The sequence below is a fragment of the Anguilla rostrata genome, chromosome 2 (assembly GCF_018555375.3).
Source record: "Anguilla rostrata isolate EN2019 chromosome 2, ASM1855537v3, whole genome shotgun sequence".
Classification (NCBI taxonomy): domain Eukaryota; kingdom Metazoa; phylum Chordata; class Actinopteri; order Anguilliformes; family Anguillidae; genus Anguilla; species Anguilla rostrata.
The window spans coordinates 67,842,964-67,863,686 of record NC_057934.1 but is presented as its reverse complement, the minus strand read 5'-3'; the positions used below and the strand labels follow the sequence as shown (position 1 = coordinate 67,863,686).

At 50.3% G+C, this 20,723-nt stretch overlaps 1 protein-coding gene across 4 annotated transcripts; it reads left to right on the top strand.

Annotated features, from left to right (window-relative positions):
• The first annotated feature begins 3,065 nt into the window (after positions 1–3,065).
• LOC135249026 (serine/threonine-protein kinase/endoribonuclease IRE1-like) lies at positions 3,066–19,601 on the top strand. 4 transcript variants are annotated; one of them, XM_064324252.1, is made up of 16 exons: positions 3,066–3,653; positions 4,376–4,637; positions 5,143–5,221; positions 5,586–5,751; positions 6,524–6,639; positions 7,445–7,633; positions 7,952–8,213; positions 9,079–9,172; positions 9,370–9,559; positions 9,998–10,097; positions 11,101–11,300; positions 12,794–12,941; positions 13,692–13,819; positions 15,489–15,612; positions 15,834–15,901; positions 16,079–19,601. In XM_064324252.1, the coding sequence occupies exons 1-16, from the start codon at positions 3,557–3,559 to the stop codon at positions 16,979–16,981; spliced, it is 3,126 nt and encodes a 1,041-aa protein (XP_064180322.1). In that variant the 5' UTR covers positions 3,066–3,556; the 3' UTR covers positions 16,982–19,601. The 4 variants fall into 4 exon arrangements, with proteins under 4 accessions (XP_064180322.1, XP_064180323.1, XP_064180325.1 ...); XM_064324253.1 differs by having other exon boundaries at positions 3,067–3,653; positions 4,379–4,637; XM_064324255.1 differs by having other exon boundaries at positions 3,067–3,653; positions 7,448–7,633.
• Positions 19,602–20,723: the final 1,122 nt, after the last annotated feature.

Here is a 20,723-nt window from a genome sequence, read left to right as displayed (position 1 = left end):
CTGTTCACTGGTCTGCAGATAGTGCTCACACTGCCCTAACCACACTGTTCACTGGCCTGCAGATAGTGCTCACACTGCACTGTTCACTGGCCTGCAGATAGTCTAAACTGCCTAAGACACTGTTCACTGGCCTGCAGATAGTGTCATGCATGTTACTGTCTGAGACATAGTGAATGACACTGCCCTAACCACACTGTTCACTGGCCTGCAGATAGTGCTCACACTGCACTGTTCACTGGCCTGCAGATAGTGCTCACACTGCCCTGTGTTCATTCGACCCAGTGCTTCTGTATTACCCCTCCTGATGTAAGTTTTTAAAACTGTAAAAGCATTCATGAAGCGGACTACAGGAGATACCGTATGAGAGGTTGATCTTTGTCAGAAGAGCATAGATGGAAATGAATTAAAAGTGATTTTGAATAGCGTGTCAAACAGGATGCTTTTTTTCCCCAGTATCAGTTGGAACAGCTTTCCAGGTCCGGTAGTAGAAGCCTGAGACCTTTGGAGTGTTCAAGGCCTGGCTTGCAGATCAAACACTTGTCAGACTTGTGCTTATTATTTATGGAACCCCAGAGATTAATTTACATTACAGGCATTTAGCTGGTGCTCTTATCCAGATCGATTTACATGATTTTTTTACATAGCATTTACACTACATCCATTTATACAGCTGGATATATGCTGAAGCAGTGCTGGTTAAGTGCCTTTGCTCAAGGGTACAACGGCAGTGTCCTACCTGGGAATTGAACCTGTGACCTCCCATATGCATATCACTTTGCATGTGTGAGCCCGCATGTGAAGCTGTGATAGTGGAAGTAGTCTTATCATGGCATGGCAGGTCATTCATGGAAATGGGCCTTTGGTCGACCCCCGTGAGAGAGGCCCAGAGTGCACGTTTTCTGGGATGAGCTGCTCATGGGGGGGGTCTCCGTCTCGTTGCAGAAATTGCCCTTCACCATCCCGGAGCTGGTCCAGGCGTCTCCCTGCCGGAGCTCCGACGGCGTCCTCTACATGGGTAAGGCCCTCAGGGACCCCCGCGTCCCTCCTGACGCCGTTTACCAGACGAGCGGAAACGGCGGCGGCGTCGGCGGCGCTGTCCGTCAGCATCCCGCGCCCGGTTTGCAGGCTCTCAGACAACGACGTCGCAAGCGTTTGAGAGCGTCCATTTTCCTATTGATTTCCATCAGAACGGAAACCCGGGAAACCAGGCCTTCCAACGGGCCCTCGGCTTCTTTAATGGCAAACGAACGGTGAACGGTTACGCCCGCTCTGGTTGCTCTGGTTACGGTTGCATAGTTGAAGCCGGGCTCCTTTCTCATTGGCTCTGACCCTCACCGATGTTGCTCAGCGTGCAAAGCGTGCTCTTAGAGCCGTCACCTGGAAAAACTAGTCATCGAGACCTGCTGCAGTGTGCTTACTGACTCCCGGCTGGCTGATTGAAGAAGAACTGATAATGCTGCCTAATTTTTGGCAGCGGGCCCCTTGCCAAGTACGTCCTCTAAGCTCTGTGGCTTTTTCACCTTGCCTGTAAACTTGCCCTGAAATCGAGATTAGGGTGTGTGTGTGTGTGTAACTTTTTCTGCAGTGGGCTTCAAACAGAGAGTTGCAGAGGCTACAGTTAATGCATTTGGGCCCAGTTTGCCCTGCTTGTGTACTTAGGAAAGCTGGGAGATCCGGTTGTTTTACTTTGGTCCGTAACTCACGGTGAGTTTCAAATGGGTTTGTCCCCTGGGTGTAACTGTCAGTTGGGTTTTTGGGTTTTTTTCAATACTCTGTCATGTAATGGAATGTGCATTGCACCCTTCTGTTACTCCGGCTGCTGAGGGTGAACCAAACTTTCAAAAATATGGTTTGAGCTGTTCAAGTTTGGCTTGAGGCTATATTCACTTCATCTTGAATTTAGTTAGTTTTGGTCGTCCATTTGTGATTGATCAGGTTTCAGGTCTTGATATTAATTCGTGTCATTCTCCTCATGAGTAGGGAACCTGTAATCAGTGTGATTTGTATCGTACTCATTTTGCAGACGTTCTCATTAGAGACCAGTGAGCATAGATGCCACATCACATTAGTGAGCCAAAGAGGGCGGGGGGGACGGAGGGGTGGGGCTGGGGTTAGGGGGTGGAATGGGAGGGAAAGCAAGATGCAGTCTGAAGAGACTGCTGTCCTGACCACCCTGGGACGTTTGACCACCACTGGGGGGGCCATCGATCTATCCTCACTCCCACTGAAAAAATTTAGCTGTCTGTTTAATTATAATGAGTTTTTTTTTTTTTTAATCTATTCATTTAATTGATGCTCTTTACCAGAGCAGTGTGTGTTAAATTGGCTTGCTTCATAATATCAGTCACGACAAGGGCAAACTGTGCGGGAAACAGCCCTGTCAGAATCTGTATCAGCTAAGCGGAGCGACCTGCTGCTGCTGCGTTTTCAAAAGTGTGGTACCCTGCAAATCTCGATAACGCCAGTTCCTGAAATGCACTGAGTGACTCACACACAGTGTCACGCTGGTACTAATGCAGCACTTGTGCGTCTCCGGTGTTGCAGTGGATGCTTTTATCCCCACGTTTTTTAAGGGAGGAAAATTCCATAATCGCAACTTCAAAATGATGAAGTAAAATTGAAATGATGAGATGAAGGGCAATGAGAAATTCAATAAGGAAATGGCGCATTAGTGTTGACATGGAGCCGTGGTGCTGGATGGTAACGCGCCTGCACGGCATGCTGGGAGCTGGGAACAGGCCCTGACGGTGCATGTGCGGTGTTTGAGGGCGCGTGTGCGTGTGACGGGCTTGGCGCGTGTGTGCGGTGTTTGACAGCGTGGCGTGTTATGGCGGTGTTTATGGCGTGTGTGCGGTGTTTGCACTCAGGCAGAAGCGGACCTGTGTAGCGTGTGTGACCTGCGTGACGGCGAGAGCGCAGACCTTAACGTCGTCCTTCGCCGAGAACAGGCTGTGGCCCTCACTCTCCTGCTGTACCGGGCGCACACGGTACGCCACTGCTTCGCCCCCCTCCCTCTACCTCCCCACCCCCCCCCCCCACCCCACTCCTCCATAACTCGAGAGGCGCTTGCAGAGAGGGTTCCCACAGCGGGACGGTCTCTGGCTGTGGGTGTGGTGTGAAAGCCTGCCGTCACTGTGGTTGCGTCCCCATTTCCCAGGGCTGGGGGGGATCAGATCAGGTTGCACTCTTTTCCCACAACTTGAATGCCCCTTTGGAAAGAATAGGAAATGCAATACTGTGTGCGTCCCCAGGGGAGCGCAGGTGTAATTAGCAGGTTGCATTGCAGGACATTAACTTCCTGTTAGACCTAACGTGATTTTTCACATGAAGGCAAATGACCCGAAACACGTCTCATGTTTATGCGCTGTACAATATCTTTAGATTATGTGAAACAAAAAACAATAATAAATCACATGACAGTTGAAGTAAGAGCGCAGTGAATCGACACTGGTAAACGGTGAAATGTGGAGGGGTTGGACTGAGGAGGTGAAGGTCCGGGGAGGGCCTGTGGGGGAATGACGAGGTCGCTGTTCGCCGTTCAGAATACACCATCACCATGTACGACATCAAGAACAGGGAGCTGCGCTGGAACGCCACCTACTCGGACTACGCCTCCACCCTGCACGACGAGGACGACGGCGGCAGCAAATACAGTGAGTCCCGGGACAGGGGGGGTCCCGCCGCTCCGCCCGTTTCCCGCCCAGCCCAACGCTTCGGTCCGGCTGGCTGTATTCCCCCCATAAGGAAATGGCGCGTTAGTGTTGACATGGAGCCGTGGTGCTGGATGGTAAAGTGCACGGCATTCTGGGAGCTGGGAACAGGCCCTGACGGCATGTGTGCGGTGTTTTGACGGCGCGTGTGTGCGGTGTTTGAGGGCGCGTGTGTGCGGTGTTTGACAGCGCGTGTGCGGTGTTTCATGGCGCGCCCCGGGCGAGTATTTCCCCCCTAAATCTTCTGCCGTTTCTGAGGACACACGTAATTGTCTGCCTGATATTTTTTAGATGCGAAGCACCTCATGGACCCGGCTTGTAACTGACTCACTCACACAGACTCACTCGCATTTAGCAGGCTGAAGATTCTCCACTAGGGGGAGCCATTAGCACTCATGGTGCTTCGTATCAATGACGCTGTGTGACCTTGTTTCTATTTATTATTATTCTATGTGCACGTGTTTGGCTCGGCTCTGTGTAGCCGTGTTCACGTACCACACGCACACACACTCACACACACACACACACACACACGCACACACACTCACACACACACACACACACACACGCACGCACGCACACACACTCACACACACACGCACACACACACACACACACACACACACGCACACACAGTCGTCCGTCTCACTGCCCTGCCTGTCCAGCAGAGGCGGCCCACTTCGTGTCCAACGGCGACGGGCTGGTGGTGACGGTGGACTCCGAGTCGGGGGACGTGCGGTGGGTGCAGAACTACGACTCGCCCGTGGTGGCCATGTACATCTGGCAGCGGGACGGCCTGCGCAAGGTGCCGCACACCAACGTCGCCGTGGAGACGCTGCGCTACCTCACCTTCATGTCCGGGGAGGTGGGCCGCATCACGCAGTGGAAGTACCCCTTCCCCAAGGAGAAGCCCAAGAACAAGCTGATGTGAGTGACACGCACGCACGCACGCACGCACGCACGCACGCACGCACGCACGGTCTCCTCGTCCGTTTCGCCTGCAGAAACGCTGACTGAGCTTATTTAGTGGAGCCTTCTCTCTGCGGGAGGGGGGGGGGTTTCTTAAACTGTTGTGCAGGCAGGTGCTAATAGTAACGTTAATACAGGAGCTGTTTGAAAGTGGTGCATTGAGTAGGAAGCTTCATTCATGTATGTTTACAACCTCTGTGCATTACTTATTAACATGTCGTAGCAATAGCTACTGTATCCGCTCTTTGGGGGGGGGGGAGAGACATAAGAAGATGTGACGTTATAGTTTGGTCATTGCGTTAAGGGGTATGACCTTGTCCGTGCTTGCAGGTGGTTGGATGCAGTATCTCTTCGGGCGTCTTGTGCTTTGACATGCCTTTGAATGATCCTGTAGCTCGCAGCTGCGTTCGGTCATGAAATGATGGGGTTTGGCTGAATCGGTTGTTCCGTTGTCCTTCCGCAGGTCTACCCTGTACGTGGGGAAGTACTCCACCAGTCTGTACGCGTCGCCGTCCTTGGTGCACGACGGCGTCACCGTTGTGGTAAGAGATGCGTCAGCGCGTCGTCCGTCTCCTCAGATTCGTCTGTTTGGAATGAGTCAAAGCGCTGTCAAGCCAATTCTGGCTCAGGCCACGGGTTCGTGGTCTCATACCGCCTGTGTGTGTGCGCGCGCACTTGTGCGTGTGTGTGTGTGTGTGTGTGTGTACCTGCTTGACCACGACACTTCACTATAAATGCATTTCCCGGAGGTTTCGGTGCCTTCGAAGGAAAGTTCTCTTGAGGTTTGACCTGAGCTGAAACCCCAGACGCTGAGCCCTGTGATTATTAAAGCGTTTACAGGTGTGTGTGTGTGTAACGTCCCTGTCTGACGGGTCCGCTCGCGTTTTCGTTGCGCCCCTCTCGCAGCCCCGCGGCAGCACCTTCCCCCTGCTGGAGGGGCCCGGCAGCCAGGGGCCCGCCGGCGGGGAGGACAAGGAGTGCGTCATCACCCCCAGCACCGACGTCAAGTTCTCCACCGCCCTGAAGGAGCGCAACCGCGTCAACTTCATGAGGAACTACCTGCTGCTGATCGGTACGGCCCGCTCCTCTCCGCCCCGGCTCCCGCCGCCGGTCTCACCAGCGTTCGGCGCGCTCTTCTTCTGCTCGGGACCGTCAGGCGGTTTCCACCTCGGTGCCGTTTTTTTTTTTTTTTTGGCTGAAATGCAACTGCAAACGTTCCCTCAGGGACAATGAGCTTAAGCTGAGTTGTCCTAGCAGGGCAGAGGGGTCCCTGTTTTTCGGCTAGGGGGCTGCTGCTCAGCCTTCCGGTCTCTCCCAGACCTCCTGCTTTTCGGCTGGACCGCAACAGCGGGGGCCAGCCCTACAGACGCGAATGTCTGTGACTGACTGACTGACTGACTGGCTGACTGACGAAGTTACACCATTGGTCGGCCGAGTTATGAAGTTACACCATTGGTCAGGCGAGTTATGAAGTTACACCATTGGTCAGGCAAGTTATGAAGTTACACCATTGGTCAGGCGAGTTATGAAGTTACACCATTGGTCGGCTGAGTTATGAAGTTACACCATTGGTCGGCCGAGTTATGAAGTTACACCATTGGTCGGCCGAGTTATGAAGTTACGCCATTGGTCGGCCGGGTCACGTGTGTTAGGTCCAGCCATATGCTAGGTTTCCTAGTCTTGTTGGCCTTGAGGAAAGGCGCTGGATTGCTGCAGTGTTCAGGCAGACCGGTGATGCACGCGGGAACAGTTAAACGGGCGTGGTGACGTCTGTGGCGATTTCTGTCGCCGTGGTAACGTACTCACAGGGTCTCTCGCCCTTCGTTTGTCTCTTGTCGGGCCAGGGCACCACGAGACGCCCCCAAACGCTCACCACAAACTCCTGGAGCGGTTCCCGGACAGCATACCCCGGCAGCAGGGCAACGTCATCCCCCCCAGCGCGGACAAGCCCATGGAAGAGGTGCGGGGCGTGTGTGTGTGTGTGTGTGTGTGTGTGTGTGTGTGTCTGTCTGACCATGCGAATGTGCAGCTCTGCCTCTCAGTCTTAACTCCTACATTTTCTCATGGCAAAAATAAGAAGGAAAACATTTTAAATCATAATGCTGACATCGGAATGAACTGTGAATTATTGTCCCTCAGTTAAATTTCCTGCAAAATAAATCTCAGGCATTTGTTATTGGTAGTATTTCTGAGTGGGAAATCTATGCAAACTGGTGAAAGCCTGTGTGTCTGTGTGTGTGTCCGTGTCTGTCTGTCTGTGTGTGTCTGTGTGTGTCTGTCTGTCTGTCTGTCTGTGTGTGTCTGTGTGTCTGTCTGTGTGTGTCTGTCTGTCTGTGTGTGTCTGTGTCTGTCTGTCTGTCTGTCTGTGTCTGTGTGCGTCTGTCTGTGTCTGTGTGTGTCTGTCTGTGTCTGTGTGCGTTTGTCTGTGTCTGTGCGTGTCTGTCTGTGTCTGTCTGTCTGTCTGTGTGTGTCTGTGTGTGTCTGTGCCTGCCTGTGTATGTGTCTGTGTGTGTCTGTCTGTATGTGTGTCTGTGTGTGTCTGTGTGTGTCTGTCTGTCTGTGTGTGTCTGTCTGTCTGTGTGTGTGTGTGTGTGTGTGTGTGTGTGTGTGTGTGTGTGTGTGTGTGTGTGTGTGTGGGGTGTGTGTGTGGTGTGTGTGTGTGGGTGTGTGGGTGTGTGTGTGTGTCTGTCTGTGTGTCTGTCTGTGTGTGTCTGTGTGTGTGTGTCTGTGTGTGTGTGTCTGTGTGCGGACCCTCTGCGCTGCAGCAGAAGGTGAATGACAGTGACATGGAGGACAGCACCGCGAGGCCCCCGGTCACGTCTGTGCAGGAGAAGGGGGGCAGGCCGGCGCGCGTGGAGGCCCCGGTGGACTCCATGCTCAAGGACATGGCCACCATCATCTTCTGCACCTTCCTCCTGGCTGGATGGGTGGCCTTCGTCATCGCATATCCCAAGGTGAAGACCTCCTCCGTTGCCAACTGCCGTGGTCCACGCTGAGCAAAATATCGGACTTACTGTTGCAGTGCGAAGTGTGTCCACCAGGTGGCATAGTTTTACATTGGCTTATTTGGAAAGGGCCCTCTAGTGTTCTGCAATTTTCTCCACCATGTGTGAGTAGAATAAATACATACTCTGTGTTAATTAGTCATTGTTTTTGGTTTTAAAAAAAGTTCTGTTTGATAAAAGTTCAGTATTTAGTTGCTTGTGAGCACTGCAGCGGTGTGGCTCAGTGTGTGTGTGTGTGTGTGTGTGTGTGTGTGCGCCCCCTGCCAGAGCGTGCACCGGCAGCAGCAGCTGCAGCACCAGGAGTTCCAGCGGCAGATGGAGGAGAAGCTGGAGCTCCTGCAGAGGCAGCAGCTGGTCTTCCAGCCGCCCGCCGACCTGCCGCCGGACGCCGACTTCCTGCTGGACGTGGCGCGGGCGCGGGCCGAGAGCTCCAACAACAGCAGCCCCAGCCTCACCCCGCGCGCCTCCAACCACTCCGACCTGTCCGCGCCCGAGCCGGGCGGCGCCGGCGCCGAGCAGGACGACGGAGGTACCCTGCCCCTCGGCCGCCGCTTTGCACGGGAGAGATGGGGGTCTTCATCCTCCACTCCCATCCCCCCACTCCCACCGCCCCCCCGGCCTCCTTGTGTATTTCTGCCCCTGTAATCAGATGGGGGAAGGCAAAGAGGGTTACAGATTATAGATAGACACACTCAATCACAGTGCAGAAAGTGCTGTGGGGGAATCGGACCCAGGGCCAGATTGGGGGGGGGGGGGGGTGTTCATATTAGGGCAGTGAGAGTCAGCCGCACTGCGGACTGAACCTCAGTCTCCCCACTAGAAGGAGTTTTACAGATTTTAATAAAACCGGTGCAGTGGGTAGGACTGTCGCCTCACAGCAACAAGGTGGTAGGTTCGAGTCTTGGCTTGGGGCCTTTCTGTGTGGAGTCTGCATGTTCTCCCCGCGTCCCTGTGGGTTTCCTCCCACAGTCCAAAGACATGCAGGTAGGCTAATTGGAGACTCTAAATTGCCCATTGGTATGAGAGTGTGAGTGAATGGTGTGTGTGCCCTGCAATAGATTGGCGGCCTGTCCAGGGTGTATTCCTGCCTCTTGCCCAATGCATGCTGGGATAGGCTCCAGCACCCCCCGTGACCCTGCTTTGGATAAGCGGGTATAGAGGATGGGTGGATGCTCAAGACATAGCATTTCCAAATATGCCCTGCCTGCCACGTTGGCAGTACTGTTAAATCTTTATCAGAAATGACCGCTCCACTTCCTGAACTGGGTGTTTCCTTCTTGCTATCATGCACCCCAATACATTTAAAACTAGCGAGTCATGAGTCATGAACTCCCAGCTTTCTCATATTTAATAAACACATCGCTTGTGTCTGATCCCTCTTTCTCTGTGTTCAGCAGACGAGGAGTCCAGTGTTGTCAGGGTTGGAAACATTTCCTTCAGTCCGAAAAACGTGCTGGGTCACGGAGCAGAGGGAACCATCGTGTACAAGTAAGTCACTGCGCTGCGGAGCAAAGCCAATCAAAAAGCTGCTGTGGATTTTTCTGTGAGCCAATGAACGCTTTCGGATTTGACCGAATCAGGTTGCTGGATGCCGGAAGCGTTCACAGGAGCCGTGAGGGCGGCTAAAGTTAAGCGTGAGCGTTCGCGGGAATCGGCCAATCACCCGATTTCCTCCTGTGGCGCAGGGGCCAGTTTGACAACCGTCCCGTGGCGGTGAAGCGAATCCTCCCAGAGTGCTTCAGCTTCGCCGACCGCGAGGTGCAGCTGCTGCGCGAGTCGGACGAGCACCCCAACGTCATCCGCTACTTCTGCACCGAGAAGGACCGGCAGTTCCAGTACATCGCCATCGAGCTGTGCGCCGCCACGCTGCAGGAGGTACAGCATATACTCACCATACTACCTCTGTGAGCCCCTCCCACACGCCCCAAACCTGGACCAATCGCAGACCTGGGTGCGTGGGTTACTCCACATACATGCACACAGTGTGTCTACAGCAGTGGTAACCAACCCTGCTCCTGGAGATCTTACCATCCTGCAGGCTTTCAGTTCAACCCTAATTTGGCACACCTGACTCTACTGATTAGCAGCTTCACAGAACGTCTAGCTGTTGAATGAGGCGCGCTTTGCTTGGGTTAAAGTGAAAACCTACAGGACGGCAGCTCTCCAGGAACAGGGTTAGTTACCCCTGGTCTACAGGAAAGCTTTAAGGGACTTTGGACTCGCTTCCTCTGGACTTTGCTTTACGGACGTCCTGTAGCTGTGACTGACAGGTGAGCTGACGCAGAGCGCTTTGTGCTTCTCTCTCTCTCTCAGTACGTGGAGCAGCCTGGCTTCCAGCGTCACGGCCTGCAGCCGGTGGACCTGCTGCAGCAGACCATGTCCGGGCTGGCTCACCTGCATTCGCTGAGCATCGGTAAGGGACCGGGAGCCAGGAGTGTTCGCGATCGAGGCGGTCGCCGCGTCAGAATGCTTTGTGGTTGCATAGCAACCACAAATGTTTTCATGAAAAACAGGTTGTTGGGTGGCACGCGCAATGCATATGCTGGTCGCGTGAAAGCTGTAAATGAGCTCGCACCCTCTTTTTTCATCCAATCCGATGTCCACTCTGCCTCTCACTTCCAGGAAACCTGTCCTCAACCCTAAACCTGATTCTCAATGGCTGCAGAAATAGACTCCAAATTCCCTTAGCAGCTACTCGAGTTTCATGACATTTTCCAAACTGCCAAGCAACTTCACACAGCACTCGCATACAAACACACAGCACTCGCATACAAACACACAGCACTCGCATACAAACACACAGCACTCGCATACAAACACACAGCACTCGCATACAAACACACAGCACTCACACACAAACACACAGCACTCGCATACAAACACACAAACACACAGCACTCGCATACAAACACACAGCACTCGCATACAAACACACAGCACCCCCGCACTCTGCAACACAACACAACACGCACTCGCATACAAACACACAGCACTCACACACAAACACACAGCACTCGCATACAAACACACAAACACACAGCACTCGCATACAAACACACAGCACTCGCATACAAACACACAGCACTCGCATACAAACACACAGCACTCGCATACAAACACACAGCACTCGCATACAAACACACAGCACTCGCATACAAACACACAGCACTCGCATACAAACACACAGCACTCCCATACAAACACACAGCACTCCCATACAAACACACAGCAGTCGCATACAAACACACAGCACTCGCATACAAACACACAGCACTCGCATACGTAACTTTAGTATTTAAGTAACGTAGGGCAATGTCAGGCTAAACCGTGGCAGAAGCATGGGTAGGCAGGTATTGGCTGTTCTGGTCTGGACTCAATGGCTCTGGTATGAAAGCGGTGTCTCTTGCCCCCCCCAGTGCACCGGGACCTGAAGCCACACAACATCCTGGTGTCGGTGCCCAACGCGCACGGGCGCGTGCGGGCCATGATCTCGGACTTCGGCCTGTGTAAGAAGCTGGCGGTGGGCCGGCACAGCTTCAGCCGCAGGTCCGGCGTTCCCGGCACCGAGGGCTGGATCGCCCCGGAGGTCCTGAGCGAGGACTGCAAGGACAACCCCGTGAGTGTTCACTGCGCGCTACGCTCGCACACACACACACGCACCGCACACATACACACACGCACATATACACACACACACTCACACACATATACACACACACACACACACATATGCACACACACACACACACACACATATACACACACACGCACGCACGCACACACACACACCTACACACACACTCACGCACACACACACACGCATACGCACATATACACACACACGCAGCCACGCCCGCACGAGCTGATCGCACTATACCACACACGCACATAACACACCACACGACATTACACACCACGCTACGCACGCACACACCACACATATATCACCACACACACACACGCATACGCACTATAACACACACACACACGCACATATACACACACTCATACACACGCACCGCACACATACACACACGCACATATACGCACGCACGCACGCATATGCACATATATACACACACACACACGCATACGCACATATATACACACACACACACGCATACGCACATATACACACGCACACACATGCACATATATACACACGCACACATGCACATATACACACACACACACACACACACACATACACACACACTCACATGCACGCACACATACACACACACGTACACACATATATACACAGACACACACATGCACCACACACACACACACACACACACACACACACACACACACTGACATACACACTCGTTATAGCCCGACCCAGATTTTACAGGGAAAAATTCACCCATTACTGATATGGTGGGCAATGTAGTGAATTTTTGAGCTGAAATGAAAATAGACATTTCTCTGTGTACTGTGCACTGATTTTGTACTGATATGACTATGTAAAGGTCCTCAGAAGGTTTTCTTATACAAATATCTTTTATTAAAGACTAATTTGATATTATCATTATTAACGTTATGTCAGCCAATTTTACATTGAACATTGACCATCAATACTGCCAGTCAATGTTAGTGACACATTATTACACAAGAACCATAAAATAAGTAAATACTTGAAACTAAAAACCAATAACAAGAAAATAGCTTTTGTACCTACTTGCCTTGTCATCTGTATGATTTATATTTGAAAGATTACAAAGTCACACAAACGTTGGCTAACTCAAGGCATAAGAAACTCTTAATATATCCGTTCTGGAATGCAGATCCAGGTGGAAAATTCTTTGGGGCGGGCGAGTTTATCTTTCGCCCTCTGCCCTGATAACCAATGCAGTGATTGCACTTCCATCACTATCACTGTACACACCTCAAGTGTGCAGTGCAGTCACACGTGAGAACCAGCCCCCAAAGAGTAAGCCTAGGGCAACGGTGGCAAGGAAAAACTCCCTGACTGATAACAGGAAGAAACGTAGAGCAGAACCGGACTCAGAGGGGGAACCCATCTGCCGCGGGCAGGCACTGGTTTGTTATGGAAAATCAACAGTAACAGCATTGAGATTAACTGAACCCCCTGTGCTCGTGCAGACGTGCGCTGTGGACATCTTCTCTGCGGGCTGCGTGTTTTACTACGTGGTGTCGCAAGGCCGCCACCCCTTCGGCAAGTCCCTGCAGCGGCAGGCCAACATCCTCCTGGGCGCCTACAGCCTGGAGCACCTTCAGACAGACAGACACGGTGAGGTCACTTCTTCATTTCTCACAGTCTACTTTTCTTTTAATTTCACAGGATTATCATATTGCTTCCTGTACCCTACCATGCATGAGTTGAGTAGTGTGTGTAGTGCTGCGTGATAAACCAAAGATTTTTTTAAAAGTGTAATAACAGTCATTGTATTGGCTTTCTTTCATCTTTTTAATTTATTTTAATGATACCTGATGCGGTAGCAAAATTCCTAACTTCACAGGCCTGGTAAAAAAAAAAAAATGCTTCTGGGGAAAAAAAAACATCCACTGATATCTGTTGGGTGTTTATAAGGCAGCCAATCACCTGCAAGGTCATAGAGCTTATGTCCAATCATGTGTGTGAGATGCTTTTTTCAGTCACATGGAGGCCGCATTGCCTTGCTGCTGATTGCCTGTCTAACACCCAGTGGATATGACCGGTTATGTTCTCTCCGGGAAGCGTGTCACGTGACCTCTGACCTCTGAAGTTTGGGTGTTTACTACCACGTCAGGACCGATTAAGGAAGAAAGATGGATGATAGCCGACAGGGCCGTGTTCATTCACTTAAGAGAGCGATGACCATCGGTCCGCCAGCAAGGTTTCCCACGCAGCCCTCTGGGAGCATGTGGTGAATCGCAGCGCGTTTAGTCCGCTGAACTGCATTTCTGAATTCTCACCCTTTCACTCGTTGGGGATGACGGCGAGTGAGCGGCGTCCCCTCCGTGGTTAGTGATGCTGATCATTGGGCTCTGTTCTGCGCAGAAGGCATCGTGGCCACAGACCTGATTCTGCAGATGCTGAGCATGGAGCCCCAGAAGAGGCCGTCTGCAGAGAGCGTGCTCAAGCACCCCTTTTTCTGGGGCCTGGAGAAGCAGCTGCAGTTCTTCCAGGTCTGTCTCTCTCCCTCTCCTCCTCTCCCTCTATCTCTCGCTCTCTCTCTCTCTCCCCCTCTCCCTCTCTCTCTTTCTCCCCCTCTCTCTCCCTCTCTCTCCCCCTCCCCTCTCCTTCCCCCTCTCCCTCTCTCTCTCTCCCTCTCTCTCCTTTTCTCTCTCTCTCTCCCTCCCTCTCTCCCTTTCCTTCCCCCTCTCCTCTCTCTCTCTCCCTCTCTCTTCCTCTCCCTCTTTAGCCGCGTTTCCACCGCAGGAACTATACCCCGGAACTAGGAACCTTTTGAGGAACTCAGTGCGTTTCCACCGCAGGAACTAGGGTCTAAATTTAGTTCTGGGGGCTTTGTTTTACCCCCCAAAACGTTCCTGCTCGGGGGTAGTACTTTCCGAAAGTACAGGAACCTTTTGGGTGGAGCTTGCAGCGCTGAACATTTCTGATTGGTCGAGTACTCGTAGCATTTGTGTTGTATTTATTTTCCGCCATTACCCGCCATGTTTGAAAATATGCAGCGGCAAACCAATTTATTTTCATAATAACTTCAAATCAAACTTGTATGTTATGCGGCGCAGTAGCCTACTTTTTGTTATAGCCTGTCAACGTCTTGGAATTATAACGTGTGCTCTTCTGTTCTTTTCTTGCTTTAGTATTCGTTTTATAAAATGCTAAGCATTCGTTCTGGGACAGCATATTACGTAGGCTACCAAAACATTCAAACGGATTAATTCGGTTGCTGAATATTTTCTTCGGATTTTCTTTGTTAGCCCGTTGTAATTGACTCAAAACGTTTGATACAGTTATGTGAGGTATGCGGTAGTTCTGCATAATTAACATTGGTGATACAGTACAAGCAAACTGGAAATCACCTTCCGCACTTTTTATCCGGGTAAAATAACAGGTTAATTCTAGTAATCTTCCCTTTAGCTTTTTCAGACTGCCGTAATTTTACTCAATTTTACTGCCATTTTCAATTCCACGAAAAGACCAGGAAGACTATGGACTAATTTATGGTGCATGGTTCGCATCTGGAGGGCACACTTCGCTGCTCGGCTAGCAGTAACTTCGAAGGAAAGCAAACGGTGGCTGTACCACTACTAATTTACATTTTCACGCAAGTCCGAGTTTTCGTTCTATTCTTGTCATTTTGCGATTAGCCTATATGGAATTGACGACGAGAAAGTAATAAAACAGCAAATTGTTTACAACGTGTGCATGTTTTCTGCTGTTAATGAATGTGTTTGAGAGGATATATGAAAATCAATAAATACAAAAGTAACCATATATAGTCATTGTTGGTAACCAGTTGTATATAAGTGGAATAAACCCCTCCGGGCTGTCCCGGTTATTAGAAAATATTCGGTGGTAGTATGGGGTTACAGAAGAAATCATATAACAGATGGACCGACGACAACGTCAGTGGGCTAATTTGCCTAATCTTCGCGGTACTTTAGACCCCGGTGGAAACGCAGACAACCATTGGCTGAAGGAACCTTTTAGTTCCTGGTAAAGTAGTTCCTGGGACTGAAAGTTCCGGGTAATTTTGGTGGAAACGCGGCTTTTCTCTCTCTCTCTCCCTCCCCCTCTCTCTTTCTCCCTCTCTCTCTCCCTCTGGATATGCTGCCCTTTGGGGCTTTGTTTATCCGCCTCATTTCGGGTGCCGTGCGTTCCCCGCAGGACGTGAGCGACCGGATAGAGAAGGAGCCGCTGGACGGACCAATCATCCGACAGCTGGAGAGAGGGGGGCGGGCGGTGGTGCAGGGGGACTGGAGGGAGAACATCACCGTCCCCTTACAGACAGGTAGGCGTTGGTGTCATTAGTGCTGGCTAAGCAGCTCTGTGGCACTGCGGTCACGCCCTGCGCGCTACCTGTGCTCCACTGTGCAGTCCTGATATTGCTATATCATATTCTGAATTACATTTTTCATGCATATTCTTCCGTATTTGTTAATGACTTTCAGTGATCTGTTTTTTTTTTCTTTTTTTTTTTTGTTTTGTTTCTTTTTTTGTTCTTCTCGGCAGATCTGCGCAAGTTCCGTTCGTATAAAGGCGGATCGGTCCGAGACCTGCTCCGAGCCATGAGGAATAAGGCAAGCTTCTATGTGCTGCAGCGGCCTTTGTGTTTACGATTAGAGATGTGGCGTGGGCGTTCTCATTGGTGGCGAGTTTCCTCTTTCCGCCCCATGTGAGGGTCGATGTGTGCGTGTCTGTGCTCCGTGGGGCGGGCCGTGTCGAGCGGTGCTCTGATGCCGTTTCCCTCCCTGCAGAAGCACCACTACCGGGAGCTGCCGGCCGCCGTGCAGGAGACGCTGGGCTCCATCCCCGACGGCTTCGTGTGCTACTTCACCTCCCGCTTCCCGCACCTGCTGCAGCACACCTACCGGGCCATGCACGCCTGCGCTCACGAGCGGCTCTTCCTGCCTTACTACCACTACAGAGGGACCCCCGTGCAAACCCCGCCCCCGCCCGTACAAACCCCGCCCCCTCCTGCACAAACCCCGCCCCCTCCTGCACAGACCCCGCCCCCTCCTGTACAAACCCCGCCCCATCCCGCACAAACCCTGCCCCCTCCTACACATGCCCCAGCCCCTTCCGCACAGCCCCCGCCTCCTTCTGCACAAACCCTGCCCCCTCCTGCACAAATCCCACCCCCTCCCACACAAACCCTGCCCCCTTCCACACAAAACTCGCCCCTCCTGCACAAACCGTGCTCCTACCTGCTCCTGCACAAACCCTGCCCCCTCCTGCAGAGCCCCCGCCCCCTTCTGTACAAACCACGCCCCCTCCTACACAAATCCAGCCTCCACCCACACAAACCCCGCCCCCTCCTACACAAAGCCAGCCTCCACCCACACAAACCACACCCCCTCCTACACAAAGCCAGCCTCCACCCACACAAACCACACCCCCTCCTACACAAATCCAGCCTCCACCCACACAAACCCCACCCCTCCTACACAAATCCCGCCTCCACCCACACAAATCCCGCCCCCTCCTACGCAAAGCCAGCCTCCCCACACACAAACCCATTCCCCCCCACCAGATCCCGCGCAGCTCAAACTGCCAGAGGAGCCCCCGCACATGGACTCCGTGTGAGAGACGGACATGTTTGTGTGTGGGGGGGCGGGGGGGTGTTGGTTGGGCTTGGCTTTGCAACTTCTATGCCTTAAGAGGTGAACACATTCCAGGGCTGGCCGTCCTCCACCGTGCTGGTGAGAGAAGAGCCTGCAGTGCTCGGACCTCACCACCGGAGGGCGCCTCACCCTTCCCAAGTGCCTTTGCTGCGTGCTAAACGGCTCTCCGTGGAGCCGGAGAAACGACCCTCAGGCCCAGAGCGGTTGAAGCGGTCTGTCTGTGCGGGGGGGGCCCCGTGCTTTCAGTGCCTCTCACATGGGACTGTGCGTACGTCTCATATTTCAAACGTTTCGTATTTTTTGGCTAACTCACTGTAAACCCACTCACCTGCCCCCCCCCCCAAAAGAAATTGTGGTGGCGCCCGGGGTGTCCTACACTTCGCTTCTGCAAACAGCCGCAGCCGTTCTGCGCAGTTTTAAGTGTTTCTCTCGGTGAAGCCGTGGAGTGTTCTGGGCGTGCCGTAGCGTTTGATTCTGATTTAAAAGGATCATCAGCTGTGGCCGGAGTTCCTTATACCCCCCGGCTACACTGCTTTTGCATCCACCTACAGAAACTCCAGTGGCAGTCCTTACCCGTCCGCATGGACAATAACTTTGAACCGGCCTTCAACCGGAGGCATTTTATGGTACAGGGAGTGTTTGTGAAAGGTTTAAATTCCAAAGGTTGCTAATTTATTATTGGGTAACTGTTGTTTTGTTAGTTTTTTTTTTTTCTTTTCTTTTGTTTCTGTTTTTTTAGATTTTGGGCAGATTTAATGATCCTCCCTCCCGTGAGGTTTTATCAGTTGTCTATACAGCTCGTGTGTGGCACCATGTGACATGGCTTCGGGAGATTCAACATCACGGTTGATAATCATAAAAGCACAGTTTATTAGTGCAAACTGATGGCAGGCTTCCGGGCTTGTAGTGTTTAAAGGCACGTATCTACTGCTGCTATGAGGCAAGTGCATAATGAAGTGCCACATCTTCGCCTCAGTAGGTAAATAGTAGGTTAAAATTATATTTAAAGGGATTTACAGTATATAAAATTTAAGTATACAATGAACATCTTTGCTGTAAGCTGTGCTTGTAGCAAACGGATAGACCTCACTGTGAAATACATGTGCAGGGGTATTCTGCTGAAATATAGAGTATGAAAAAAACGTGAATATGAAAGTGTGTGAATATGAAAGAATATGAATATGAAATTTAAGTGTGAAGTGTACTGCTTTGTGTGTTTGTTTGATTCTGCCCCATACAAGAAAGATATCATGTCTGATGGTGTTTTAAAACATTATGCCAAACGTGTATTATCTCTTGGCTGTTTTTTGACCTTTCCAACGTTTTTTTTCTTAAATCTGTATAGTAATGGCCTTGTTTTATGTCAAAACTGTAATTATCTCTGGGGCCAGGGTGTGCTGTTTGTTTTTCATTCCCAGTCTGCAGGTCACCATAACGACGAAGGTGTATTAATGTATTGATGTGTCGTTTTCACACCCAGGATTCACACTGCCATCCAGAAAGGAAATACTTGAACATGATACTTCAGGAAGAATTTTACTCCTTTTTGGTGTCTGCTATTAGAAGCAGTTTTCCACTGAATGGTTTTATTCAATGAAACGCAAAGAAAAAAAATTGAGTTGGATAGCGGACGGGGTGGTGGGGGGGGGGGGGGGATTGGGGGTGCATTAACAAATCACGGTATAGCATCTAATGTATATTTTGTATTAAAGAGGAAGAGATTTTCAAATGTCTTTTTTGCTAATTATTTTGTAATGGATTTCATTTTTTCAATTTTGCTTTTCAAATGGTATTAGAAGCTCTCAGATGTTTTTAGCGGTGTTATTTTTTTCCCTCTCACATCTTTGCTTACTTTTTTACGCTCCCCGAAATATAACATGCAAACTGCTGAGATCCAAAATAAATGAGCAAACTCTTTGTTTAAATCCATGTGTTTTCAAACTTCTTTTAATTAAAATTTTATAGGATGATGATATTTGTTGTGCTTGTACAATTGCTAACCTTACATGTTTTGTGTGACGTAGTTCGACAATCTAGGTACCGAGGTGTAGCTATCAATACTGATTGGATATTGGATATTCTTTCTCAGGATCACAGGATCAACCTCAGGATCGCGTGTTACAAGCAGGATTTTGGTGATACTCAGCTTCTGCGGTAGCCTAGCTGTGAAACAGACCACAACAACGTAATGACGTAGGCCACAGTAGCTGCACTGCATACGCATACTGCAGAAATTTAAAGGCATTTAAAATGCAACATCTGGTGAAACAGATTTATTTCCATAGCCGTGCACCATCCACTGATCGGACCCAGACATCAATTGCATTTTTTTCAAAAAGGACATCGAAGATAGCTATCGCAAACCAGGGTGTGTCTTCTGTTCTGACACTTACTAAAGTCTGGTTCAAATCGGGACGTGCTGCAACCACCCGCGGGCTCTGGTCGGGTTTGGGTCGAAAAGGGCGGAACTTTGTGTCTCAGGAAATCGAAACTTACGGAACACTATAATTCATAAGCTGGACAGTCTTGACAAATCATAATTGGAGGAACGAGGTTGCTAGATGTATTTTCTTTAGGCTATATTTCTGATTTTGTAGTAGCATACTGGACCACAAACATTTCTATCATGAAGTCGCGACGCTAGAAGAAATCTCTGGTTCGTGTTTTTTTTTTTGTTGTTTGTTTTTTTTTTTTTGTTGTTTTTGCTTGATTCAAGATTATTTCTGTTCTTATACCTACTGAGATAAAGGATGTCACTGCGATTGCTATTAAATTGTCGAATGCTGATATTCTCTAGGAGTTTTAAACAAAAATGAAAAACAATTACATGTCTGTCATATATCCTAATGTCTTGGCAACTTTTGTTTATTAGAAGTGGTCAGCTCTTAGCATCGGCTAATAACTGTTACTTATGCTGTTTTTTCTGCGGCATTAGAAAAATCAGCATGTAGGCTACTCCAGGTCGACGTTTCCCATAACAAAGTGAGTAAAATCTGTTAACGGTTTAGGCGGTTCTGGTATGTAGGCTATAGACGATGCTAATGTTGGCTCCCGATTGTCTTTTAAATTTATTTGATTCCAGCCGTGGAAAATTAGCCTGCACTTTATAAACCAGAGTCTATTTTACAGTAGGTTATAATTCGGATGTTCTGTTATACAAATTAAATTAAGAATTATTTGTGTAGCCTTCAGCATGCTACAGCCTACTGGGGAAACGCTAGTAGTCTAATTAGGTTTGGCGACGATTTTTTCAACAAGAGACATGCCAGGAGGACTTTTTCTGTTGTACAGATTTTAAGTGTAGATGTTTACCAAATCTTTTACCAAATGCAGATTAGCGTGGCCGACATTGGGTACATATCGGACTTTCAAAACGCTGCGACACGCGGGCTCTGGTCGGGCTCCGGCTGAGAAGAATGTGGGATCAGTCGGGTCGGGCATGGATCCCTGCTGAAAATTCCAGCTGGGATTCTAAGATGGTTTAAGATGTGTTTTCAACACTTCTAGCTGGTCAGTGGCTGGTCAAAGCTAGTCTCCAGGTGAACAAAGCTGGTTAAGCTAGTAGAGTAGGCTGGTGGTAAAACTGGTGGACCAGAAGTGTCAAAAACGCATCTTAAACCAGCTGCGTTAAGCTGAAATTTTCAGCAGGGCGTGTCAAGCTCTGCCCATCAGTGACGAGTGCTGGTGTTCTGGTTAACCCTTAACATCGGCTAAAACCTGCTACTTGGCGCGTTTATAAACTTATCTTATGCCATGTTTACTTTGCAAAATTCGAAAA

What these genes read in the sequence shown, in the direction of transcription:
- LOC135249026 (XM_064324252.1), top strand. Translation starts at nt 3,557, where the DNA reads ATGTACGACATCAAGAACAGGGAGCTGCGCTGGAACGCCACCTACTCG. An exon ending in CGACGGCGGCAGCAAATACA is followed by an intron (nt 3,654 to 4,375) that starts GTGAGTCCCGGG and finishes CTGCCTGTCCAG; the next exon opens with CAGAGGCGGCCCACTTCGTG. An exon ending in AGGACTGCAAGGACAACCCC is followed by an intron (nt 11,301 to 12,793) that starts GTGAGTGTTCAC and finishes GTGCTCGTGCAG; the next exon opens with ACGTGCGCTGTGGACATCTT.